The following is a 27,978-nucleotide window of genomic DNA, read 5'->3' as shown; positions in this document are numbered from 1 at the left end:
ACTGACTGTTTAGCCTGGAGACAAAGCTTTGCCCAGACACCCCCTCGCTGACTGCTCAGTGATGTCATTAGAGCTGGAGCATTTTTGTGGTTTCTAAATGGATGAACTCGCTCCATATGAGTTCACCAAGGTGCAAAGACTGGTGGACTGTTTTTGCAGTTACCGCCTGTTTTCTGCTCTCTCTGTGTATAATGGCAGTTTGACATAAACCATAAAAGCAGTTTTTTTTTCTCAGTCGAAGCTTTTGTTTGTATCTGTCATATTCACGCTTTAAACCCGCCACAAATGTTTCAGTTCTTGGGGAAAAAAAAAAAAATCCACAAATTGGATTTGTTTTTTTAGGTCATCGTCCTGCATGCCAACAATTTACAAGATAATATGGTGTTGCCCTTGTTTACTACACACAGGCGTCTGGCTGACACACTTTCACAGGCACATTCTTCTCAGACGTTTGTAGATCAAAGCCGTTGAAAAAGTTTTGTGAGCTTTCTCTCTTGTTTCATATTTCTGTCCCTGTCATGGTGAGGCTTTCAGCAGGGCGAGCCGTTTACGAGGTTGGAAGGGGAGGGTTGGGGGTCAGCGTTGCATTGGAGGTTGTGTGGGGCAGGGAATGTCAACAAACTTGGGCTCCCCACTTTCTCGGCAGTAAATCATCAGATAATAGTGGGAGAAACATGCAGGCCCTGGTCCAGTGGCTGGAGGTGTTGGCGCAGCTGAAGATGAAATGGAGAAAGGCTGCTGGAGAGTCTCACCTTCACGCAGTAAAACTCCTTCCCAAACACCTCTCTTGTTGTCTTTAAGCTTTTTAGGCCATTTGGTGACAGTCTTTGCTTAGAGTGAATTACAATGCAGTGCAGTAACTTTTAATTACTTGATTACCAGCATGCCAGAGCGCCGCTACGAGAATGCCATGGCAGTGCTCCTGTCACCGCTGAAAGAACATGAGAGAAAGTGCGAGAACCAAACCTGACTTTCCTTTTATCACCGTCTGAGTATCTCTCAGTTTGAACCCGTCAACAAGTAGAATATTCAGGCTGGGAGTTATGAGACGAATCTAAATCTAGCGATGCAACCAACTGAGCATGTGACACCTGCACAATGGATGAATTTATTACAAAGAATAACAGGTAACAGCTGCACAGCAGCATGTGCACACAAACACACACATGTATGCACCCAGGGGTGTGTTGCAGCCGCGATGGCAGACCCTTGGCTGGAGCGCTCCTGTTTACTGTACTTTTGTCTCCATTGTATGTGAAGCAGCCGTTTGTCTGCCTCTGTAAAGGGCTACTGTTTGCCCGCCTCTCTGAAAACGATGTGTTGACAGCCGGTGTAAAATACCCTGTAGCCTCTGCACAGTCTGCATGAGTCAGCAGAACCTTCTAGTGTTACTGTACAGCTGTAAATGTGAGTCCCAGCTCCCCAGTTACTTCAACCCAGGCCAGCCACGGAGTCAAATACAGAATAATGCATCAGACTTCTGACTTACAAACAGTATGTGGGTGGCTTTTCATCACTGTGCATGTTAAGGCTGTTAAATTAACATTTCACTGCCATAATGAGCTTTTCAGTATGATGAAAGGACATTTTTAGCACCCTGTTATAATCACTGATCATGTCGTTGATGTAGGTTGCAGCTGATACCTGTTTTTGAAGGTGGACACGTGCACCAGTGGCAAGCAAACAAACACTCAGTGGTGTCATGTGGAGATTTGTTCTGTTTTCTTTGGATGGATTTTGAGCAGAGCATTAATCTTTCAAGTTCAGTTCCAGTGTTCTCTTTCCAACCTGATAATCATCTCCTTGGACACACAGAGATGCAGAAAGCATTGTTGAGTTTTGGAAAGTGTGTGCATCAGCTCCTCTGCCGTCCTCTCTCACTCACCTCCAGTTACCCAGGCAAAGTCGTCCGTATGCTTCAGATAAAGTATTTGTCGGATGGTTCAGCAGCTCCAACACCTTCCCAGCCTCAGCATTTCAGCGGCTATGTCTGGACAAGTTTTGTAACTTTCCGAACCCGACAATCATGCCCACTTTACGCTCGGCCGTGTGTGCAGCATTGAGAAAGGATGCAGGGTTTGTCCTCTCAAGCTCTCTTCCATCCTTTACACAACTTTTGTACAGGTGTGTGTGTGAACGAGTGCAAAACCAAAACCTTTATCAGCGTTTGTATGATTAATCACATCTTTCCCCTCTGTGAGGGAAGGCTTTCTCACTGCCTGTAAGTGCGGCCTTTTAGAACAGGTATAAACACTTGTGCTCTCAGACATGATCAGATGAGACGCTGTGTGAACTACTTCAATTCAAACAAACCCCGGCCTTAACACCCCTCCCTGCACAGATCTGCACAGATCTTTACGCAAACTGAGGCAGAAATCTGTCAAGTGAAAGTGTGAGGGGGACTTTCCTTTAACTCAATTACATGTCACGAGCTAGACAACCCTCACTGGAAGCTTCATTTTAAAACAAGGTGTGTCAAGGCAACTTGCTCTCTTTCTCTTTCTCTTTGTATCACCATCTCTTACTTCTTCATATCTGCTGTGGCTCAGGTCCAGCAACAGCGTGCAGTCATCTGGCTTTTATGTTTTGGACATAAAAGATTGAAAACAGTGTGAGTGTGTACGCATGTCTCTGCATATCTCTGCCAGGCTGTTTGTACATGTGTGCTCATCCGTGTGCTTATGGGTGCCCCCCTGCGTGTTCGCGTCTAGCTCCATCCTTGTCCTCCATGAGCCGCGCTGGTGAGTAAACCCCCTCGACAGACAGACAGGCGTGCAGGCGGGCAGGCGGGTGCCGCAACCATTTTTAAAGCACATCTGCTCATCCAGCAGCGTTTCGTTTCGTCTGGTCAGGAATGCGTCTGTGGCTTGGAAACAATTGAGGTCAGGCCCTGCGCGCAGAATAAGAAAACATTTAGGGAGACAGACAGTCAGGCAGGGGTAATCCACGCTTGGCGAGCACATTCCTCAGAGCTCAGGAGGAGTCTCGGAGGATTCCTGGTGTCTGATTTTTGCTGCTTCAGAAGTTTAGAGATGCATTTGATCTGATCTTGGCCTCCAAAATGTTGTCCTGAATCCTTTGCCCTCGCTCTGATTCTGCAGATAATTCACTAAAGTTGTTTACATGTGCAAAGACAAATCACTTTCACACAGTCTTGTGACTGCGTCCATCAATCATGTGCTCTGAGATAATGTCAGTCCCTCCTGTCAAAGAAACTATAACAAGGTAACCCAGAGCTTTTATGTTGGACCGGTGTAATTAAGCTATCCAGCAGCGAGACTCTGCTGAAGCACCGAGGGCGAGATGTTATCACAGAGGGAAAGCATAAACAGCTCAGAGCACTCAACATGTTGTTGACTTTGGATAAATTTTGCTAATCATGATCATCTCAACTCATTTAACTGCAATACTCAGTGCGCTGCACACATGTCCAAACAAAGTCCAACACAGAACCCCATACATTAACAGGAAGTATGAATCAGGGAGAGGTTGGTCAGGGTGTTTAGATGACCCACATTGTTTTTTGTGTTTGAAATGTTTCTGGTGTGCAAATCAAAGAAGACAGCTTTGTTGTTTGAAACTGTGGCATCATCAGAAGGCATTTGTCATAAGTATACTTATTTTATCCTTTTCACAGGAATGATGTGCATGTAATGGTGATCCGACAAATGTTTGGTTTCCTTATAATCAGAATCTGCAAGAACAAAACATTTCTGAGAAGAGAGCGAGATGTTTTTTCTTGAGAGCTTGAAGAACAAAATGTGGTGATGAGAGACGCCCCGGTTTGTTAGGACATCATAAGGCCACATGGCAGAATGAGGCGTGTGTTCTTTGTGTGCTCACAGTAGAACCTCATCACATTTCACCTCGTCAATAATTGATGGTCTGCCTTGGTGAGGTAAGCCTCATTGTGCCTGGCTGGCTGGCTGAAGGCTGGGTGTGCGAGGTGCTGACATGTGGCTCCTGTTCTTCCACTGCCCCTCCGGTACAGACGGGGTCCGCGGCAGGAGACCGTGGAGGTCAGGAACCAGCTGTGGGTGAGGCGGTGGGAACAGGCGCGGGTCAGGCCGGCGTTTGGCGTCCGCGATGGCGCTTCCTGGTGATTGATTGGACCTGCCTAATGCATTGGGACCAATTGAGTGGTCACAGATGTGCAAGCCCCACCCCTCAGATGCTTGAAACAGATGAAAATGTTTACACTGAGGGCTGAGGCTGATTTTGATGCCATCTCAGTGTATGGTGTTCAACTACAGAAGGGCACTGTCTATTCATTTAAATCTTATTAAGAAGAAACCATCATTGGGAATCACTCAAGAATGTGAGAAATTAGAGCTGTTCAAGGTGTGAAAATACTCATTTTTTTATCTTGAAATTTAAATTTGTAAATTTGTACATTTTTTGAGCCACAGGATGACAAAGCCATTTTCAGCCCATCTCGACTTTGACCTTCCTGGCAGTTGTAACTCTGTTTTCCTGTCAGACTGGGCTGGATGTTATAGCTTATCAAACGCCTCGGTAAGCTCATTGTCCAGCACTGGGGGCTTGGATGAAATTTTGGATCAGTGCAGAAGGTTACATAACAGAGTCATAGGAGGATTAAGGATGGGAATGACCAGTCCGGAGCCGGGGCCAAAACGTTGCCAGAGTCCCTCTGAACAGGATGCCCTATGTGGGCCACGGGGATTGCGTGCGTGTCAGGGCTCTTAACCCAGCAGGAGTGCAGACGCTAATACATAAATGCATGGCAGCTCTGCAGCTCTCATCCAAACATTTATGCATCGCTCCCAGCTACTCTGTGGACACTTGTTTGTTCAGAACGATTGAAATGTTTAGCTCCCTGTGAGCTTCAGTGACAATATTGGAGAGACGGTTTATATTAATGCATCTTTTATACTGTCTGATGTGTGTATTTATGTCAGTATGACAAACGGCTGCAGGGGAAAAGATGAGACATTATGTGGCGCTTAATCTGTTGACATCTTTCTATAGAGAGGAGAGATTAACCACACTTGATAATAAGATGTTGTGCCGTGAAGGAAATAGGAAACCAAAATGGAAGAGACAGCACTTTTTTCTCTTTCATTATGTGCTTAACTCCAAACAATGTACAATGGATTACACCACCTGTATGAAGGAGCAGTGATAACAGTGATGAAAACAAAGCTAACCGTCTGCCTCCCACAATGCACTTCAAAGTGCACGGGTCCAACATGTCAGCTCAGGTTGGCAAATGCCCTCTCGCCGTGACTGATCCTCCCTCAACCCTGACAGATCGTGTCTTTGCATGCCGCGGTGCTCTGAAGCAAACAGCCAGCGTGTTGTCTGAGCTCCGGGAAGACGCTGGAGGAGCGTTTGCACAGTGTCTGAATATGTGGAGGGTTGATGTGCTGTGAACGCAACACGGCTGGCGTTGTGACCGCGCCGCACTGTGCTATCTGTTTTATCTTGAAGGAAGGGATGGAGAGCTTTCAATGCTACTGGGATCACATGCGTAAAGGAGGGAAAGGATCTTTGAAGTGTACAGAGTGTGTGTGCGTGCACAGAAAACGGTATCAACTAAGCCAATGAGCAGAGAACATTAATGTGCATGAATTGCAAGCAGGTTTTTTTTTAACATTTTTACATTAAATTCAAGGTGTAATATATATATATATATATATATATATATATATATATATATATATATATATATATATAAGCTATATACAATACATTAATTTGAGAATGATCAGCTTTTGATCCTTTATTATTTGAGTTTTGTGGGTTGTTCCACCTCTGTTTTTACATAGCCATTATAGCCACTGTGTTTGTTTGCCTGCTCATCCTTATTTCCAAGGTCTCCCGACATTTTCCGCTTGCACAGAAACACGGGAGCAGAAAAAAGGTGACGTTTCAGCTGAGAGCTGCCACTGAAGCTTGGCGGGATTCCCTCCACAGCTGAGGCCTCTGGCGCTCTCAGGTGATTCCAGGTCACTGGGAACCGCTGGAGGTCCACGTCGACACCACTCATGATTGGCTGCTGGCGTTTACCCAGCCAAGCCTTATAATGGGGCTGAAAGAGGAAGAAAAACAGCAGAGGAGGAGGAATGTATACACGGTCAACTGTCAGCTTGTGCTTTCATCACATGCTCGGATGTACAGGACAAACGCGCGGGCTACAGCCTGAAATAATTCCCGTTTGGTCACAGCCAAGTGTGAAATGTACAGAGTGTGCACAGCGTACAAACACTTGTAAAATGCTTAATTTTCCAGAATTTTCTGGAAACTTTTCTTCCTCTTTTAAAGGATGATTCTGCTTCATTGCAACCTGCATCTTATTTTGAAAGTTTTCTGCGGTTTTATATTGGTAATAATGATCACTCTCAGTGACAGTGAAACACAGCACTGCCACTGACCTTCTGACTGGTTGTAAACAAAGTGTAGATAAGCCAAAGAGAAAGAGAAACTTTGACCTTTCTTACTTGCTCTAGTTATTACACTTTCAATTCTAACTCCCAATATGGTTTAGATAATCTGGCTAAACTGACCGCTCAAGTTTCTTTCCCTGTAAAACATTGTTCGTGTTTTCATAACCATTGGTAACAACGGCTGTAACTACAAAAATAAGAGCTAAGCAGCAATAATTACCCTTTACAATGAGGCGTTCCTGTGTCCTGACCCCATTGGGCGACATTTATAAGAACATGTGTGTTCCAGCAGAAAAACCAAAACATAATTACTGCGCGAGACCCACAACACTATTACATCATGACTCTTTGCATGTCCAGCCTTCTGCAAGAGATGGCTTGAGATAAACTTCTCGACACAACAGCATTTGGGTTGGACTACTGCTCAGTCTGACTGTTTTGAGAGGCCAGTTTACACAGCTGCTGGAGGTTTACAAGGCCAGTGATTGGCAAAATGTCTCACATCGATTGGGACTGAAATGCAAATGAAAAAAGTCAGAGTGGAATATGTTAGTCGAAACACATACATGAACACAAACCCAATAAAGCGGATTGCAGATTGCTTTCATGTGCGCTTGAACGCTGTTCAAATATAATTCAATTACGCCACCATCAATTGGACACGAATGTCGCCAGTGAGCATTTTGCAGCAGAATACTGTTTTGACTTCTGCTTGTGCCAATTACTATAATTATGTTTAACACAGAATGTCAAATTGCTCTATATTTGGAGATGATTTTCTCGGGGTGCAGTTGGCTCATGCTCGGTTGCTCCTGGAACATGCCTGTGCATAAGTGGCCTGAAACTTAACCCCTTCCAGGCCTGACGCTCAGCCATAACACAGACTGGAGGAATGCCAGGCCAGTCCTGTTTAACAAAACAGTACCTGCAGTGAGAAGTTCCAGATACATGGTTATTTTTCTCCTTTGTTTTTTTTCTCTCAAGGTAACGTAATGGTGTAAGCGTACAGTATGTGGTAAGAGGAAGAGAAGCGTTGTGTAACTGGAACATGAGTGTATTAGTCAGTCTCAGGTGTGGAGCAAGCTGTCACACACACACACACACACACACACACACACACACACACACACACACACACACACAGACACACATACACACACAGCTTTATGCATTTTTGCACACAGGCACACATTTATGAAAGGTCTCACAACACCTTCACTTCAACAAACGCACGTACCCACCCACACACCTAAATTTATGAAGCACACAAACCCACAAACTTCTCACACAAACCTAATACACTAATGCAAACACACACGCTAACAAGCGCACACGCCCAGACACACCCCCTTGTCTCACAGCCTCGACACTTTGCTTGACTTCCTCTCAGATTTGTCACAACCACACCATGCGTTTCACAATCAGTGTGCCAGACTTGGCTGTGCCTGATTCAGTCTGGTCCCATTAGAGGGGACGCGGTGGCGAGAATGTCTTCCAACAGCAGTGGTATTAGTTTATAGCTGAGTCCAGACAGTGGATTCATCCATCAACCATACATCCCCAGCTGGGGCTTAATCACCAGGGGCTTTTCCCGACAGGTAAGCTGCTCAGAAACAATGATGTCTTCTCAAAGCCGACGAGAGGATGTTAGTCATGAGTTATTTTGGGGGCTGGGGAGGTTGGCAAAGGGGTTTGTGTGTCTGCTCCAGTGCAGAAATGTGAAAAATGTGCAGGTGATTGTGATTACTTGTGGCTGTCTGCCCTGCACACTCCTGTAATAGGTCCCACAGTCCTATATTAGGTGGCTTTGAGTGTGTGTGATGTGTTCTGTGAACACAGAACAAAACTTGCTCCTCAACTTTCCTCTCATATATATCACAGATGTCCTGCTTTTATTTTGAAGATGATTATGTGATACACTTTATGAAGAAGTAAACAACTTTCGAGCTTTCCTGAAACAGCTTTGAGGCTTTTATTTTGTTGAACATTATTGCAGACATTTATTGGCTTGTTTATGACTGAGTTTTGGGTTTTTTTTGTAGTTTTGTATCTAATTTTCGTGTCATTTGGAAGCAGAACCTGAGTTCAAGAAGGATTTCCTTTGGGACAAAGTTAATCTCGTCTTATCCTAAATATTTGCTAATGAATGTATTCATTAGCTTAATTAATGGCCTCATTAGCATACCTAGCTATGTATGTGAGAGTGATAATTGGGGGACATCTGGCAGCTCATGTGCCTCTTGTGTCAATACACTGCGTGGACACTGTATCATGTGGAATTTAACAACTGAATTAACGACGTTTGGTGTCGAAGCAGCAGATTAGGATGATACAAACACATGTTGCGCAGTTAAACGAGGTGTGTTCCTCCTCGAAAAACATGTGCTGTTTTTCCTGCATTTTGGATAAAACCGCTTGGAGAATAATCTATATGTCTCATCTGTTACTGGGTTGTCCCGGAGAAGTGTTTCTCCTGTGTTTCAGTTGTTGTGATACCTCAGCAGAGGCAATAAAACAGCCTCCTTTATTATCCGTGCTAGTGTGCCAAGATTTATCCCATTAAAGTCTGGAATGCCCTCACGTGGGAAACGGATTGGACGCGCACAGTCAATTTCTTTGTTTAGCCCATTTCACGTGTGTGTATTTGTGTGTGTGGAGAGAAATGAGTGTGTTATGAGTGTGTGTCTGCTTGTAAGGTCTGGCGTGAGGATGCCCTGCTTTTTGTTTCCTCTGAGCTATTTTAGTCTGGACAGAACTGCAAGCTCTCTGTTTTGTGTGGTTAGTGGAACAACACTGTCTTCACTGTGTATGTGTGTGAGTGAGTGTGTGTGTGTGTGTGTGTGTGTGTGTGTGTGTGTGTGTGAGTGTGTGTGAGTGTGTGTGTGTGTGTGTGTGCGTGAAGGGGGGTTTATCTGCTGATCAGGCCTCTGTGGTTTCTGCTGTGAGGCAGAAGAAAGATGAAAGAGAGAGGTGTTGGTTTCTCATATACTGAGTTGATTTTGACTTTAATTAAATATGAGATTCTGTGATTGATCTGTCTCTGAAGGAATTTGAGAAGTATGTGTTTTGATGGAGAGTCTGAGTGTCTCTTGATTTGTTTGAAAGTTGCTTCAGTGGCTTTTTCTCCTTAACAAGAGTGAAATTCCTGAAAGAAAAACACTGGTTACTTGTTGATTTGGTGCAAAAACATAAGAAAATATTGGTGATGATCACACGTTGACTCACTCCTGTTTTCTCTCTCCTCTTTCCTCCCCTTCCCCTCCTCTCCCTTTTGTTTAGGGAAAAGCTGGCCGTGGCTCGCCTGCAGAGGGAAGTCGCACGGAGCAAGAGCGAGGGAACAATGGTAAAGTATAGAGGAGCTGCTCGCCCCTGTAATCTGCACCAAGCCAAAACAGCCACAGTATGCTCACTTGACACACACACACCCTCGTGCCCTGCCAAGCTGTCACGTCGGGCAAAGTCAACCTTCAGTGTTTCAACACTTCATCAGCTGATCTTAAAGGAGACATGCATGCATAAGCAGGTATTTTCAGCCATGTGGTGCAAAAACCAACAAAACTAACTGTACAAACTCTAACAACAAGGAACAACAGGTAGTCAGATTCATGGCCAGGTTGTGTAACTTTATAAGGCTTCACTTGCGTGGCAGCTGTCACATTGCATTGTAGTTGACTTTACTGGAACTGGCTGACATTGTGATTTCACTTCTTCTTCAATCTAAAGGAGGGAAAAGAATTCCGGAGGTGGAGATCTGCATATAGACGTCCACATTAGTGTGTCTGTTGTCTTTGTGTTTGCGACTGTGTGAATACGTTGTGTTTGTCTAAGGGAGGTCAGAAAGTGAAAAGTTGAACCATGTGATGAAGCTCAGCTCAGCTGATTGCAGCCTCCGAGCAGAGGCTCTAACCGCAGGCCCAGCTGTTCGGCTGCACCCCGGTGAAGCCTCTGACTCTCTTCATGGCAGCAGGCCTAAAGCAACAGCACACAAGGGCTGATACACTGCGAGGTTTTCACACTGGTGTGTGTGAATCTCTATTGATCCCTGAAGGAGGAATGCTTGTTTTTTCTTCTCCCTTCTCCCCACAGTCAAGGAGGTCAAAACACAGGGTCAGATAGAGAACAGCACCCCTGCAGCTGAGCAGGGAGTCAGTGTGTTGCTCAAGGGCACTTCAATGCTGCACATTCTTCCTGTCAGTGAGGCGCAGATTCACTTTAGAAACAGTAGCTGTACCAGAGACATGTTTATCAGTATGTTGGTGGAGAAGAGAGTCTACAAAGACAATTGTAGATGTACAGTTGACTGATTCAGTGTAAAGGCAGATTATCACAGACAGAGATTTGTATCTTGAAAACAATCATAAGGAGGATGTCATGTGTAACTTATTCCCCACTTTCACCCCCCCCCTGCCACCCTGACCTCTGTGTGACTCTTCCCTACTGTCACCCCAGTCATGCATGTGTATGTGAAACAAGAGGGCTCCGTATTGATTTCCACAGTGGATAGATATAGGCTGCTTTAGATGGATGGAATGCATGCATCTAGCAGTGAACTCTAGGTACTCGGAGTCATGTGGCCAGCCCCATCTCTCATAGGCTGGACTAAATTGCAGCCTTCACTTCCTGCTAATAATCTAAGAGGCGAAGTCACATGGGCTGCCAGATAAGTGATTCGTGGAAGACTTAAGTTTTCCTGAGTGTCATCATTCCCACCGAGAAAATGCACTTTCCTGTGCTGTATCGGTTTATCTGTCTCCTCTGGTGGTCACAGAGAAATAGGCGTAGCTGTCAAAGAGAGGATAACTTACTTTTTAAAGAGGTAATGCCAAAGCAAATGGAATATAATAGCTAAACACCTCTATTTTCACCTCTTTTCACCCTCAACTTGTAGCTTTTGTTTTACCATGGAAACCAAATGATCTCCTGTGATTAACTAGATCACTTCCTTGATAGTTTGCGTGATCAGTAAAAGGACAGATGGTAACAGAAGATCCTCTAACGCTCCTCTCAGTTAAGTTTGTGCGTCCTCACCTCTGTGTGTCAGCGCCTCCTCCTGTAACACTAACCTCGCATCCTCCGGCCTCAACACAGCCTCAGAGAAATATATATATCACTCGCCACGCTGTGAGACTTCGGCTCTCAGCCTCACGCGAGTGGGTGACATGCTAATTATTACTTTAGAGGGATGTGTGAGCTGCTGTCTGCGCATGCACAAGGGTGAGAGAGAGAGAGGGATGAGTTATCTGTGCCAGACAGGAGGAGGGTGAGGGGGGCATTGGAGAAAGAAAGAGAGGAGGGGGATATCACTAAGCTCCATTTGAAATTGGGATTATCCCCGTTGGAGTCCCCTTGCACTCTCTCTCCGGCATTCCTGGGAGGCTTCGGAGCTCAGGCTCGGCTCCTCAATAGAAGCGAGAAAGAGCCTGCTGCATCGAGGAGATAATTGTCAAAAGTGCTGGCGGTGTGAAGTGGGAACTGCTCACCAGCTAGCACCAGCACCCCGCAGACCCCCACACCCTGACGCCCACTTCCATGCCCACTCGCTTCCCCAACCCCCATCTTCGCCTGCCAAGGGACTAACCCAGAGAGACAGATTAAAACAGCCACAGACTTTTTGAAGCAGCCCTTCCCCTCCTCTGTATCTGATGCCTCTCTTTAACAGCCTCTGTTCTCGGCCTTGGTCTTCCCTCTCTACATCCATTAGCGTCTTCTGTGTAACGCGATCAGAGGAACAGAAAGCGGCGGTGCCATCCACTGCGTTCCTGCGCTGGTCGCTTCTGCTGACTAGCTCCACAGGGGAATGTGATGCCGTCCCATTACCAGAGCACCGTGCAGGAAAAGAATGTGAAAGGCATCTTGATGATTGTGCCACAATTGTAAGCCTCAGGTCTGGCTTGTGCAGTTATACAGCTGTAAATGAGACAGCATTAACAACACAGTTTACTGAGGAGTGTGTGTTTTAATTGGGTCTCCTGTTGTGAAACACGGTGGCTACTGGCAGCGCTGAAGTACAACACTCTTTTGTTATGGATCATTTGGGAGAATCACATGAAACCTTTTAAATAATTTGCTGGGCAATCAGTGGTTAGGCTCAGGCTATGAGCATCTGCAAAGTATTCCACCACAAATATGGCCACACAAGATGCATTTGTTATTAGATTGAAGTGATACGGTCTAACAACCACCAGATCTGCCCGCTGTTTGTATCTTAAACTTTATATTAGGGCTTGGACATGGTGCTTTTGGCGTGCTCTGCAGAGCGCAATCTTTAAAACTCTTACAAGAAAAACAGTGGATTTCCCGTTAGGTGTTTGACAGAGCACAGGTCAGGGTTTATTCTGCGAGGGCCTCAGTTTCTTTCCAACAAGCCTGCCCTGTCTGGTCTCGAGTCAAACCGCTCATTCACCGCCTCATCGCTGCTGTAGGTTTTCTCTGGAATTCTTCACACCCCAAACCCAGAGGCGTGGTGCAAGGGCAGGGCTGCTCTCCGTCTCCCACTCTCTTTTGATGCCACTCTGAAATGCAATCTCAGGCCGTCAGGGGCAGGATGCTGGGTTTCCTGTCAGGCACAAAACAGAGAAAACAGAAGTCTATACGCAGGCTCGTTAAAGGCAGTGCCGCCTGCTCTGCTGAGGGGGCAGGGCTCTCTATTAAAAAGGCATTTAAAACTGTTGACCACTGGAAACGGCTGTCTAAACAACATGTGAAAATAAACCATCTGGCTTTGAGAGAAACTAGCTTTATTTTTCTTTGGGTTTTGTGGACGCTGTGTGATATCTGAGCTCAAACAGATACGAGCCTCACACATACAGTAAAGTCACACGCGGTTATTTCCCTGGATGCTGTGTTTGATTTGTTCATGGCTGAGTGAAGCATACATGTGAACGATGAAGAGAAGTGTTTTTGCTCGAACTTGGCTTAATTGTGTTGCTTACTCATTTAAAAATCAGATTTCTCCAGAGCATTTCATGCAGAAAACAAAGTTAAGATAAGAAGGGAGCCGCTGCATTTGTGAATATAAAGTGGGAAACGGATGGCACAGAATGGTAAAATAAGCCCTGGGGCCATCATAGGAATCAGCTATTTCGGTCCATGAAAACAGATTTCACATGTGCCGCAGTCTGTAACACTGCATCAAGTGAAATGAACTTTAAAAACGACTTCCCAAGAGGCCTGAACAGCCTTCTTGACAAGGTGTTTGGCTGTGAGTCATTCAGTCTTTTTCCTCACAACAGATGAAACATTATGGACGGTGGGCTCAGGTGATTTCACTGAACTTGTCTCACCAGGTTGTTTGGCGATTATGTCCATATCGGACCAATCCACACTAATGCCAGCGGTCATTGTAATAACTAGTGTTCTCTGTAGTGTTTTAGTATAATTACTCTGTTTATGAATACAGCTGGGCGTTGCCACTGAGTCCCTGAATTGATTCAATTCCAGTTCACAAGGTCCCGATTCAATTCGATATTTGATCTTGATTTGGTGATAGATATTTCAGTCACAACACCAATTTTACTTGGATATAAACAAATGCTGTAAATTGTTCCTCTAATCTGGTGCATTATTGAAAATATTAATGGACCCAGAGTAGTTACATTAATTCACTTTCTGTTGAACATGACCAACAGTTCAGACTCATCTCAACAAATAATAGGTAGCTATATGTATATATATTGAAATATAGATCAGGTTATTCAAATTTTTTCAACCCAGGCCTATTACACCTGAGCTATTGGATAAACGGCCAGTTTCTACATCTTGTACTTCTTGATGTTCTTCCTGTGCAACCTGAGCCAAAGCTTTCCAAGTTGGACAAGCTGCAGGGAGAGAAACTGACTTTATTTTGAGCACAGTCCTTATGAGTCAGGACTTCCACTTGGCATAACCAAGTGTTATGGGTAATTAGTCCAAGGCATCAAGCTTTTATTTGACAATGATTTATTAATGTTTAAACTACATACACAACGCACCTTTTGAGATGGACATCTTTTGTAGTGTGCCTCCAGCAGATAAAGAAGCGCGCTGAGGGGCTCCCAGTTTTAAAAGACAGGGAGACTCGTGGAGCTCCATCGCTGAGGGACCTTCATAGAGTGTTTCTGACAGCTGTTTGGAAGATGTGTGACAGCGTGGAGGTTTGGGGACTAAGGGGGACTCAGGTGCCGTCTCTGCAGATTGGCCTTATCAGCCACGGACAGGGGCAAGGGCCGAGATGGGGTCCCCCCAGCGCTCAGCACATTCACAAGGTGACGAGCGCTGACAGCCAGGCTCAAATCGCATCTCCACACCGTCCCTTTCACCCACTCTCCAGAGCGCGTTTGTGTGTGTGTGACTGAATGACTCGGAGTGCGTGGGTGGGGTGGGGGAGCTCCCTTGGCAATGATAAATGGGCCACTCATATGATTTAGCATATTCCTGGGGTGTGTGTATTATTTGCTATAGTGCCGGCGGCTGTGTAAGAGAGAAGTGCTACACTCTAATGTAGTGGCTCTCCATGATAATTGAATTGATGGAGCCCTGGGGGACACAGGACGCAGATTTTTAGTGAATAAAATACTGTTTAGACTCAACCTTATTTCTATAACTAGTCATCTCAGAAAACATATGCTCCTTTGAATTTCTCCTCATGAAGAAACACAAACACTCCCCCTTCTTTTTAATTATGTCGAGATCTTTGTCAGGCACCATAACTAAATGAAGGAATATTGAATGATGTTTAATTTGAAATGACTTTTTTTTTATCTTTAACAAAATAAAAGCCATTACTTTGCACATTTTTGTCTCATGATTTATGACGGTTTGTTTTTAGTGCAGCGAATCTCACCATTTCAAATACATGACACTGTATGTGCCAGCCAAGCAGTCAGATCGTCCTCATGTTACACTTTCATTTGACTCCAGTCTTGATGAGCACAGACACACACACACACACACACACACACATATATATACATAGACATACACACAAACAGCCTAGTGGCATGTTTTATTTATGAATGAAGAACCTGCATGGTGTATTGTGTCCCTGATGTTTGCTTTAGCAGCGAGCCAGAGATCCGCTCCTGGCCCTTTGATTAGGCAAAGAGCTCCAACTGAGGAGGGGGGGGGGGGGGGGGGGGGGGGGGGGGGTTCTGTGTAATGAAGAGATTATTGGGCCCCCTGAACTGTACCCCAAACCCTGCATTAATGCACAGACATATACAGTCGCAGATGGACATCCTACAGAATCAGAGGCACAGTCGTGGCTGTGCGCTCACATGCACTTAACCTGATCACACTGCACTGCAGCTTTTCTTTTATGGGAGACAACACTGCAGGCACAACAAGGAGAGGCAGAGGTCTCTAATTAATTTAGAGTCCTCTGTGGATCTTGGAGGGTATCGGGGGGTTTGGGTCTTCGAGTAATTCAGCTCGGATGAATACCATTACCATCTAATGCTGCCCAATTACCGAGGCAAGCTTCATTCTGGGCTCCACTGCATCTAATACAATTTTAGACATATGAGTCTTTGTAGAAGAAACAGGGTGGAAGCACTCTGAGCTGCAGTGCAACTCATGTGAGCTACAAACACACACAACATAACACACAGAGAAATTAGGTGTTTGCAATTTCTTTCTTCCCGGATTTCTCATTTATTTCGGTACATTTAGTGTATTGAAATCAATAGCATATCGCAGTCCATTCAATCTCAAGCTATACATGTTGATGGTGATAAATGCTGTCATATCTAGATGGATACAGTTCTTATCAACCAGGAAATGAAACCAGGGTTGTCTGTGACAGAGGTCAAATTTAATCCTGAAACACCCAATCTGGGCTTGTTTCAGATATATGGCTCAGTAGGCCGATATAAAATCCTGCCCGGGCCATTTTATAGATTACTTGGCCCGTTCCATTTGATATTGCTTTTTCCAACCAGTGTTATTGTTTGATAGTGCTGGCTTTGTTGGAGCCGCTACCACTGCTGCAGTTTTTATTCCAGGAAAATGTTGCCCTCCACAGGAGGAAGGCGGTAGCACACCTCATTCATCCAGGGCCATGACAGGCAGTCAAGTGAGAGGATTATCTCCTCAGTCGTTGGATTAACTGAAGTAAATGTTCTCACAGAAAGTTGCCAAGCATGTTTTCATCACATGCCATCTCGGTGTTGACTTTGAGGTGTCCTAGCAGAGCTTTGCTAAAGGCGTGTTGGCTTTGTAGGCAGGGCTTATTAAAGAATATGCTTTCAATTAACATATTCTTTACCACAGAGAAAAAGCCATGAAGTTGCTGTAGACAATAAACATTTCCACCCAGAAAAACCATAATGCATTGCTCGGGATTTCTGGCCACATAAAGATATGGTAATGTTTGATTTAATGGCCTCAGGCCTTGTTAAATTGCTGAAATTATATATTGAACAAAAGCAATAGAGGCTTTTTTACTACAACACAGACTATAAATCCTGTGTTGTTATTGAGGTTGTTGGCAAGCCTCTGTCAGCAGACACATAGTGGTCGGTGGTTTATGCTTGGGGCGTGAGTTAGGCCATGTAGGCAACAAAAATCAGGACTAAAGCTACTGTGCTTTTGTGCCAATCCAGGCCAACTTGCTGAACAATACTGTGCATATTAATACATGCGGTGCTGCAAAGAAAAGGCCTTTGTACTTGTTTGCATTGAGGTAAAAGTCAGCTAAATGACCAGACACTGGAGGTTGCACTTGGAATTAGAGACTTTTTCTTAGTGCTTTTATGCCACATTTGTACAATTAAAATCCAGTTTGTATCATTGTTGTCGAAGGAAATAAAACAGCCATGTAAGTAAATATTGTGCTTGCAAGATGATGTACGGGTGAAGTTTTTGCATCTCTGACCCACTTTCCCTAAAGGAAGACGGTGAAAAAGAGCCAGAGAGTCGTTGGTTTCTGTCCAGATATATAGGTCCAGCTCTTGGCAGGGGTGAAGGGGTGCACTACTTTATGCTTCTGTATAACTGGATTTACAGTGGCCATTACTCCTGACAGGGGGGAGCCTCCCTGTTGTGTAAAGAGCCGCTCCACATAGTAGCCATGAATTTATGGCCACAGAGACGACCAGAACTGGTTTTAATGGTGACTTGGGTTTAATATTCTCTCTCCTCGACCGATTCACCCACTTAAAATCTGCTTTTGTGACAGAATTCCTGCCAAGTAACAATATAGTGAAATATGGTTGTTTATTGGTTGCATTCAAGATGGTATGGTCACAGTAAAAATAGCAATTTTGGAAAATGTTACGTGATTTACAGGCACGGTTTCCAGTTGTTTGGTTTTAGTATTAAATCACGGGTGCAGAGGGTGATGATACACTCAGTGAAAAGACAAACATATTGAGGATGTTTTGTCTAAATACCAAACAAAGGGAAAGATTTTTGCTTTTGTCACATTGTCCTGCTGGTGTACTCTTACACTTTTACACCACTAGATGTCCCCACAATGCTTGGAAAAAGCACCTCAGCATGGCTGTGGTCTTAGACCGGTGCTTAACATGAAGAGAAAGAGCAAGAAGAAAGAAATTAATTCTGTATTGTCTACTAAACAGGCGCTGCAGACTCTCTAAAGTCTGTACACACATCAAGGCAGATGATGATATATCATCTTTTACTATGGACTGACAGGATAATCCTCCACTGAATTTACTGCCAGACAATGACTCCTCTCTTTGCAGAAACATTTACTGCCATGATAACTTAGTAACACTTTAGTTCACTTCACGTTTCCTTGGAGAAAACGTCGACTCTTTGTTAAACCAAACAAATAAGATTAAGTGCACTTCACATTCAAATCTCTTATTCAGCAAAAGAAACTTTTTCTGTGTTTTTTGTTTTTTTTTTTCTAATGACAGTCCAGTTAGTCTCTCCGGCCTCGAACCCGCTCTGCAGTAATTTCACAATCTTGTATTTTTAGCTGATATTCCTGACAAGATAGTGGCAGATGGTCGATCACTTAAAGCCTCAGCGAAGAAAACGCAGCCAATTGCTTTGTCATAAATTGTCAGCAGCGGTGATGCCAGGCTTTGTGTAGAGACTGTGAGACTAATAGAATGATCCTCGCTAGTTTGCTCTGTCAGCTAAAAATCCTCAGTCTTGCCGGAAGCGGTTGCTCAAAGCTCCTCCACAACTTTGTCACTGAGAAAACTCACTGACAATGCCAGAGTTCCCCCCTTCGAGCAGGGAGCGTGCTAGCACAGGGCCGAAGTCTTTGAAGTTGGGTTGGAGGCGACGATGGTTCTCTCTCTTTTGGGAGCAGATGGCTGAGGCCATCAGAAAGAGAAGAATCCAATTAAAAAACCGAAAGAGAAGCTTTCATTTTGAACTGTCTCTGGTGAGAAGGGACAGATGAAAATGGCCATGTGATCTGCGGAGACCGAACACACCACAGACTTTGAAAGTTCCTCATGAGGAAGAAGGGGTTAACTCACACACACACACACACACACACACACACACACATACACACACACACACACACACAAACAGAGCTTCAGAGAAAACACCCAGAGTGAAATGGAACAGCATGAACAGAAAGGATGACTTGGCTTCACCTCCAGGTTATTCAGCTTTAATTTTGTGCCTCAGCTGCAAAGGAACTTGAACCTCTTTAGTTCTACCACCTGCGTCTTCTGATGAGCTTTGGCTTCTTAATTCAAAATCTATCAATAGTGAAGTCAAGTGAGGTCACATTAGTCATGGAAGGCTTTTTTTTCTACTAAGTTACCAAGCAACAACACAGTAAAAATAAATAAACCAAACAAGAGCACAGTTTGTGTGGAAGGACGAGGGTAAACAGGCTATTCATAGCTATGGGACCATTTGTGACAAGTGTACTGTAGGTTTCCTGCAGTAAGTGCGAACGCTCAAGGTCCTTGATGCCATAAATATGCACACTGAGCGTGGTGGTGCGGCAGCGAAATGAAATGAAAAGGAAGAGTGAAGGGAAGGATTGAGGCACCAGAGACCAGGCTCTGTGATGTTGTTTGACATTTAGTGTGAACTTTCTGTCATGGCGACAGAAGGGAGGGGAGGTTCATTATGAACATTTCAAAGAAACAACAAACTCCAGGAAGTAATGACAATCTGGAAGCTTAAATGTCATCACACTCTTATCGTCTTATTTTATTTCATCCCAAAGGCTTGACAGGTCTTTGATTCTTTTCTTTTTTTTAACCAGGATGTGTTAGATATTAGACAAAACACCTTTAATCACAGATGTTCTGAAAACATGTTTTAGCTTAACCTTTTCCAACAAGGGTCAGAGGTCAGGGACAGCCGCAAAATGACATCCCTCCAGCTGTCAGGGTTTCAGGGTCTTACACTCAGGGACCATAAATATAAGGGATATGACTTAGTGATGATGAGGTTGATCTTTTGAGCCTTCAGGCCACACACCGCCGAGCGATAACCTTTGTTATTTTTGCGCCCACAGCGAGAAAAGCTGATCCACGAGCTAGAGGAAGAGCGACGCCTGCGACTGGAGAGCGAGAAGCGTCTCCGGGAAGTGACCGAGGAGTCCGAGCTGGGACGAGCGCAGATGGCTTCACTGCAGCAACAATTCTCCAGGTAAAAGGGCCTGAAAGCCGGGAGCATATTTGATGTTATCGTAGGACTACAGTTCAGTTGAATCCAGTTCACCAACATTATACTGATTACTTCCCCCCAAATCCCTGCCTTTCTAATTTGCAACAGCTTTTGATGGAAATTTGATGTATTTGTTATCATTTTTTATTAACGTGATAAAGAAATGTTGATGAATGATTTAAGTTTTTTAAGCTTAAGAAGCTGGAGATACGTTGTCCCTGATCAGTAAAATGTTCACAGGCAGCGTGTTTGTTTTCAACCAAAATATCTCACTTCATCCACTTCATATCCAATATCCAGTATCCACGTCATCAGAATCAAACATCAAGATCAAAAATAGTTCTAATAAAACCAACTTGTGTCAAACTTGGAGTAACAAACTGTGGCAAAGTTAAACAAGTTTTTGCTCATAACTTTCTGGAAAGTCACGTCATTGAGTTTTGCAATTTCCTGCAATCAGTTCAACGTCTTTATAAAATTTGAGATTGCCATCTCGTCGTGTGTCTTCCCATTTTGTCTGAGCGGTACCTCTCCTGGTCACTCGACCTTGTCATCAGCAGAAAGATGGGCTGATACATTACTGAAGTTATAACAGCATGAAGTGCTCAAACACGGCCCTCGTCATAACTTTAGCAGCCTCTGGTTCGTGAGCTCGTCCTCTAACTCACAGCCACTGAGGTGTGACAGCAAATCAAGAGTTGGAGCCGAGTTGATGCCATAATTAGGCGATAGGCGTTCAGTGCTTTACTTGTGCAAAAAAAAGACGATTTCACATTGACTGCTTATCTTCTCATTAAGTTGGTGGAGAAAATCCTGTACATTTTAATGGTCCCAGTGTTATAGTGCAGATGAGGGCAGAGTCGCTGGCAGGGAAAGAATAAAATATTTAAGAGCCATTCCAAAGATTTATCACATTTTTAAAATGTTCCTTTGTTGCCTCTGAATTAAGCTCAACAGAGTCTCTCACTGATTTTCAGTTTCCTCACATCCATTTTATAAAAGCAACACCCTGCATTTGTGCAGTTTACACTTCAGAGCCGCTGGAAACAGCTTAGCTTTAAGCACAGGTGTTAAGCGCCTTGCTCAATGGTCCTTTAGCAACCATTTTAAAAAGTGTAATTGCATTTTGAGTCAATTTTCCTTTGCTTTGTATGACAGTAGCAGCCCTTATGTTATATGACCTATGAAATGATAGTTTATAGGCAGTTTCCCGTTTGTTTATCATAACTTTCTGTACAGTCTGATCTGATAATTCAGTCGAGACCGGTTCTTTATTTCCCACATAGCTGGCTGCACCTGTCCATGTCTGTGTTTGGGTGTACGATTAGACACAAGCATCTCCCTGTTTGACCTGTGTGGAGACTTATTGTGTTCTCTGCACACACTGCCAGGAAAAAGTGATGCTATTTGGGGAGATACAGCACCCTCCCTCCTGGAGTGAGACTCTTAAAGGGGGCAGATGTGGAGGTGAATTAGTAGATAGAGAAGGAGCAATATGAGAGTCAATGTCTTGCAGCCAGAGCAAGAGAAAGTACTGCAATTCTATTAGGAGGGAAATATATAAAGCTTATCCCTGATTGGGTCCTGCATGGGTCCCCACAGAGACAGATGAATTTGTCTCTATGGCAGAGGTCGCTCAGATGGATGGTTCTCATCGGGTGCCAGACGGCTACAGGTCCTCTGCAATGCTCATTGTCATCATACTGGATTGCTGTAATTTCCGTGCACCGTAGCGTCAGTGGTTTTGTGGCTCCGGTGGGAACACAAGGTTCAGCTGCTTTCCCTCCACAAGTTACACAGACCCCCCCACCTCCACCTCCACACAAACAAGCTAACAGGATTTCAGTCTCACTGTCAAAGTCTTAATCTTTGTGTAAGCATTGCCGAGTGCTTATCTGAATGTGAATGAGCGAGCGAGCCTCTGTGCAAGCTGCTGCCAACCGGTGTTACTCGTACCTGGCCCTCCACCGGATTAACATGCTTACATGGCAGCCAATAATCGGTGGCGCTGTGCCCTGGTGGCAGATGGGACATCAGTGTGGTCACTTTAATTAGCGACTTACAAGCCAGTAAAAGAAAAAAAAAAAAACAGATAACTCGGTCACCAGGCTACCGACAAGTGTCTTCCCGTGAACCTTTGCCCCACTTGCGTCTGCTGCTTGCTCTGCCGTTTTCCAGTTATAGGCTCATGGACACACCTCCCACACACGAGCGCGTGCAAACACACGCACGTGCACTCCTTCACAGGCGTGTGCACGCTCGCTGTCAACCAACAGACGACAATTATTCCTGTCTGTGCTGCTTTTCTCCTGCGAGACCTTCATCCATATCTCCTGATTGATTTAGGCTTGTTATTTGTTGCGCATTAGGGGAATAAGAAACCTCAGTTCATCAGTGTGTCTTTCGAGATAACACCCGCAAATCATGTTAAGTGGACATCCAATCTTTTAAATAGACCGGAATCTGTTTGACCTCAGGCAACAATTGATTTGCGTATTGCTAATTAATTGAGGTTGTGCTGAGAATCATGAAGACGGAGGTGAATTCAGGCGTATCAATTTGAATGATAAAAGCCAGCCAAATGTTAGGGCAGAGATATCAAACACTATGCAAATGAGTGTCTTAAATGGATTTTCCAAATCTGCCAAAAATAGGGTCTAGTCAGATTTAGCTGAATGTATTTTTTTTTTTTTTTTATGAGCCTGCCGCTTTTATGATTTGCTGCACCAGGAGACAAAGGTGTTCTGTGATGATATGAGACAAAGGTAATGAGATGCTTGTTAGAGTTGCACTTTACAGTATCACACACGGAAACACACACACACGAACAAACAGGCGTAGCCACACCGAGCAGGAAAGATCAGACGCTTGCTCCTGGAGCCAGACGCACTCTGGGGATTCTCAGCTTCTTACAGCCTTTGTTTGTGTGTGTGTTAGTGTGTGTGTGTGTGTGTGTGTGTGTGTGTATGTTTGCTTCTGTGCACCCTGTAACTCTAACTCTTTTTTGGCAAGGGTTGAATGTAAGGCAGGAATCGCCAGAAGTGGAACAGCGAGCTTTTCTCTTCTGCTTCGGCCCAGCAGCGAATCAAAAAGCTACATTTGCCTGTTTTCACGGCTGAGATGAGAAAGTCTGCATTCCTCAAGTGACTGACCACTTAGCTCCAGACATAGGTGTACACACACATACACACACACACACACACACCCTCCCCCAAACAGTTGGGCTCTTAGCTTGCTGTGGGTCACATGCCCAGCCCCTCCCTGACTTGGGTCAACCCCCCAAGGCTTCACCACCACTAGCGAGGCCTGCTGTCATTAAACTCCTACGGATTAGTGGGAGACTCCAGCCCACAGCCCAGCAGCCTCCCTGGCCCACCCTGGACGTCCCAGAACTCCATGTAGGCAAGACATTTAGGAGCCAGGACAGGAGAGGCAGGAGGGGGGAGAGTGGAGGAGAAAAAGGATGGGGGCGCCAGGAGCAGAATTTCGAATCCTGTCTTCTTGTCCTTCAGTGAACGACTGTAGAGAACAGGATGAATGAATTGTAGAGACAGAAATCTAATCCATCGAGTGCATTTGGACATCTTTCCTGCAAGGACAATCTGAGGCCTCATCCAACCCCCCCCCGCCCCTTCCTGCATTACCACAGTCAGACACGATGACCGGTGTGCAGACAGGAACATGGGGGCCACTGGGGGCCCTACATTAGCGTCTGGCTTGAAGATGAGGGAGTTTTCAGGTAATGACCAGAACTGTGTTTTTTTATCTGCTGTGGAGCAGAACTCAAGACTGGACCAACTTTTTCCAGCCGTTAGTTTGGTTTCACTCCACTGTGTTTTGTTTAGCTTGCCATGCTTATCCTCTTAAAGACTTTATTGTAGTCATTCATTCTGCCTGTTGTGGAGATTAGACACTTGCAGAAAGGGAAAAGGAGAGGCCCTTTGTTGCTCGCTGTTCTCAAGTCTGCTCACATACACACCTGGGCACATACTCAGGTTCAGTTTCTGTATCTTTGTGCTTCTTTTTGCTTGGCTACTGTATCAGAGTCGAGGTCCCCCAGAACAAATGTGCGCTCATCGGCCCAGTCCACTCAACTTTGAATCATCACTGTCCTGAAGGGCCCTCTTCGTGGCAGGATACGGGAGACTTACAGCTAGACTAACAACAACAGCCGACGATGACTGGTGCCTGCAGATTTATGGCTCAGCAGCGTTAACTCAGTGTATGTGAGAACATATGCATCGTGTATCTGAGGCAGATGATGTAAACAGGCAGGAAAGGCAGCACTTTTCAAGTCTGGACGTGTTGTTTGGACAGTCACGCTCAGGCTGAGATCCCTCCACGGTCCGCAGAGTAAAGTTTCAGAACCGCCTGTGTGTGTGTGTGTGTGTGTTTATGTATGTGTGCGTATGCATTCATGTGCTACTCTCATTACCGCCGCCCTACAGCTGGACCGGGAAAGGCTAATACACTCTGAGAGGGAGCTGAGTGATTGCACTCTGTTTGCAGATCAATGCCCTCTCTTCTAATCATCCAAGCATCCAGCCACACCTGGCCCAAGTGTTTTAATTTGGCGCGTTGGAAATGCCCCCCCTGGCAGCTGCGGGATTTAGCCAGATGAATCAAGCCCCTGTTCAAGACGACACATCTGGGGTCATTAACAGGATGGAGGGGGGTCAGTCTTTTGAAGTTACTTCCTTACTCCTGCTCAATGGGGACGAGGACTGTTAAATAGATAATAGGTGTCTGGACTATTTTGGGAGCACCTCATATTTAGATTTATTGGTCCGTTTCAGCCCTTCTCTTTAACTTCCACATTTCAGCAGGGAATTACGCCTGATTGAACTTAATTTGGGTTATTCTCCTCTATCACTGGCATTAAATTGTCAGCCCAGAAGAGAGCTTTGGTATCAATCGCCCGTTTGATTTTCTCCAGAGCACGAAATCCGCACACTCACTCACTCACTGAGCGCCACGCTGAGTTTGTGTGTCAAAGTGCAGCCTGTTACTCGCTCGTAACTATGTCAGACAATCACACACACACTCCACCCTACACTCAACTCCAGCCTTGGATTAAACATACTGTTTATGATGTTTATAGGCATGCTGAAAGAGGTCAGATTACAAGCTTTTGCGGAAGTAGGGCATCGGTCCTCACATCACCATAGCTCGCCTGTTCTCTCCGGCCCGGGAAGCTGGTGCTCACAGATTGTAGCCTGAAGCCAAACAGCATGTAATTCAAACTGACCTCATGGTTGCAGTATAGATTTGATTGTCTGGCAGCTGCTCTGGTTGACACATATACACAGGGGCTGCTATTATTCTCCATGCATTGTGTTTTTTAAAAGTAAGTCTTTAATGTTAAATGTTATATGAGCAACAAAAAGGACATTTTAACAGAAAAATGGATGAGTTCATCCACCTGCTTTATCTCTGCTTATTCACAGCATCATTTTTCTGAGATAGTGTCGCAATTAGTAATTTCTGTTGAAGAAATAGAAGAAATCACACATTGTTCTGCAGATTATCCAGAGTAACACTAAAGTAAAGCAGCACTTGAAACAGAAACTAAACAAAGCAGATATTGCTGCCTTTTTTCAACACTTTGACCACAAACTAGATTCATTTCACCTTTAGTGGACTGAAGACAGACATTTCAGAGATGGAAGCCTTAAGACTTGAGAACGAAAATGAAAACTGTCTTCACGTCTAGATTCCATGACAGGCAAGGGTTCACTGTCAAGTTTGTCATGTTTTTCTCCAGCCAACAGCACACAACCCAAAACATATTCAGCTGACTATCACAGACAAGTTTCAAACATTTAGTTTTTGCCACGTTTGTAAGTAATTGTGAAAATAGTTTCCAATTATTTTTCTCTCCACTGACTAAATGAGTGATAAAGTAGTAATAATACTAGTTGTTTAAGCTCTACATGCATTTTACCATTAGGTTTTATCAGTGTCATCCACCCCCACTCTCTGTCCCACCGCCTACCCGGCCCTCTCAGTTCCCAAATGGCTCATCTTAGGAGGAGTTGCAGCTCCTGGTGTAAGTAATGGACTCCACGCTGTCATCGTGACTAAGGTTTCCCACTGGGATGTCTTCCTCAGTCTGTATCTCTGTCTCTGTCACACATGTGGAGCACACATGCCTGTGGCCCACTGCAGAGATGGGTCCAGTGACATGCTCTTGAGGATTCAATGGCTTCCTGATTGCTAACTGCTTCCCTTTGGCCAGAGGTGAACATGTGGGACGGCCATCACGAATGTGCACTCTAAATCCTTCCAAATGTAATGGGGCTGCTGGAGGGATGAGAGGGGAACAACCTAAATCTGGTTCCCTCCATATGTCTCTTTTAATTTACACTCTTTACAGACTAGTCTTCAGTTGCACCCAGTCGACACTGCGCTTCTGGTAAAGTCGTGTTTGGTGATTGTGGAAAGAATCAGGATTTAATGGAGCTATTTTCCTAGTTTTTTATATTTGCAATCAGAAATTAAACAGTATTTAAAATGAAATAGGTAAAAAAAACAACCTTTATTTATGCACATCATTTAAGTGCATCCTGTGAAAAAACCCCCCACCAAAAACGCTCTTTTTCACAGCAGTTGGTCAACACATATTGGAATGAAATATGACTGTCAGAGTATACTACATGCTTTCCTCTTGATCTCTTTTTCTCTGGCATGTGTGTCTTGTTGATAAGGTTAAAGGTCGCTGGCGAGAGTCAGCGGTCGCAAGGGTGAGGACCTTTGTAATGCTACCCCGTTGTAACACGCATGACTGATGTGCCTGACTTTTACAGCTCTGAACTGTCCTCGAGGCTCTAAACTGGACCAAACCTCTCACCAAAAGTGTCTAGTTAAGTTCCAGGGAGTTTGTTTCTCTCCCCTCATTTAGGTCACGTCTAAGAAAGGGTCTCCTTGCATGTTTTCTGCAAAACAGCTCTAAGAGGATAAGAGTGGCTTAGCGTTGGGTTAAGCTAGGCAATCACCCAGTGGGCGTACAAAAGTGATTTTCTGGAAAAGAGTCTGAGAAGAAGAATGGAATAATTTTGTGCCAAAACGGACACTTTTGCTGGGGCTCACCGAGGTCCGATAAGGCGATTGTAGCCATCGATGCAGCAGTCACGCAAGGGCCCCCGATGGCCCCGATTCAGCAGCACAACCAGGTGATTGTTCTCCCTATCATTTCAGCAGCAATAGGATTTTCCAATTGTTCACCGGTCAAATCTGATTAAAGGGTCTCGGTCAAACCTGAGCCTCTGACAGCACTGATAAAGTGAGAGTGTGAACAGAGAGCAGAGCTGACACATCTCCACTGATGTCTGCTGTTTTCCATCATTTAGAGCTTCTTTCTTGTTGAGACGTTTGTTTTTGTTTGACACTGATCTTTTTAATTCCTAATTTTTCATTTCACATTCAGTTTTTTGTTTCTTAGTTTTCTGTGTAAAAGAAAAATAACAAAGCAAAAGAGTGAGTACAAAAGGCTACATTTTTATTTTTAATTCAGAATATAGACAATGTGTCGCTAATATGCTGCTGCCAAGGTATGCTGGCAGCCCAAGCAGCCAACCGTGGCGGGGGGGCCAGCAACTCCTGCTTGGTCCGAGCTGTGAAACATGCAAAGATGCAGGCGATCGCTGGCAGGAGATTGGCGACTGAAATAAACAAACGAGCATCTAAAAATTGCGTTAATGGAAGGTGTCACATTTGGAGAGAGGATGGTCGCAAATGACGAGTTAGAAATCTGAGGCTGCACGCAGAGATCTCTGATCGCTGAGCGGGTGTCCTGGCGTGCAGCCTCTGTGTTCGCCTTTCTTGCACAGAAAGTGTTGATTTTAGTGGAGCCAAAGCCTTTTAATCACCAGCGAAGACCCACACAAGTGCATGCACACACACGTAAACACACACACTGGCTGACAAGACAGGGGGATCCTTGTCCTTAGTCGTGCTTCATCTCTACAAACCCATCCCT

At 44.7% G+C, this 27,978-nt stretch overlaps 1 protein-coding gene across 5 annotated transcripts in view; it reads left to right on the top strand.

Annotated features, from left to right (window-relative positions):
• The window catches only part of LOC139609578 (nck-associated protein 5-like), a 125,526-nt gene that overhangs the window by 53,935 nt on the left and 43,613 nt on the right, over positions 1–27,978 (top strand). For 3 of the 5 annotated variants that reach the window (XM_071464333.1, XM_071464337.1, XM_071464338.1), the window contains 2 exons: positions 9,687–9,750; positions 19,849–19,982. In XM_071464333.1, coding sequence (XP_071320434.1) covers positions 9,687–9,750; positions 19,849–19,982 — 198 coding nt within the window. Of the gene's footprint in view, positions 1–7,709; positions 8,006–9,686; positions 9,751–9,781; positions 9,931–19,848; positions 19,983–27,978 lie in introns of those variants that run through there. The other 2 variants (XM_071464336.1, XM_071464335.1) reach the window with 2 other exon arrangements.

This window comes from Trachinotus anak, unplaced genomic scaffold (genome assembly GCF_046630095.1).
Source record: "Trachinotus anak isolate AG129_WGS33_773 ecotype Australia unplaced genomic scaffold, CSIRO_AGI_Tana_v1 ptg000026l, whole genome shotgun sequence".
NCBI lineage: Eukaryota > Metazoa > Chordata > Actinopteri > Carangiformes > Carangidae > Trachinotus > Trachinotus anak.
The sequence above is the reverse complement of the archived record's forward strand: the minus strand, read 5'-3'. Positions and strand labels throughout refer to the sequence as shown.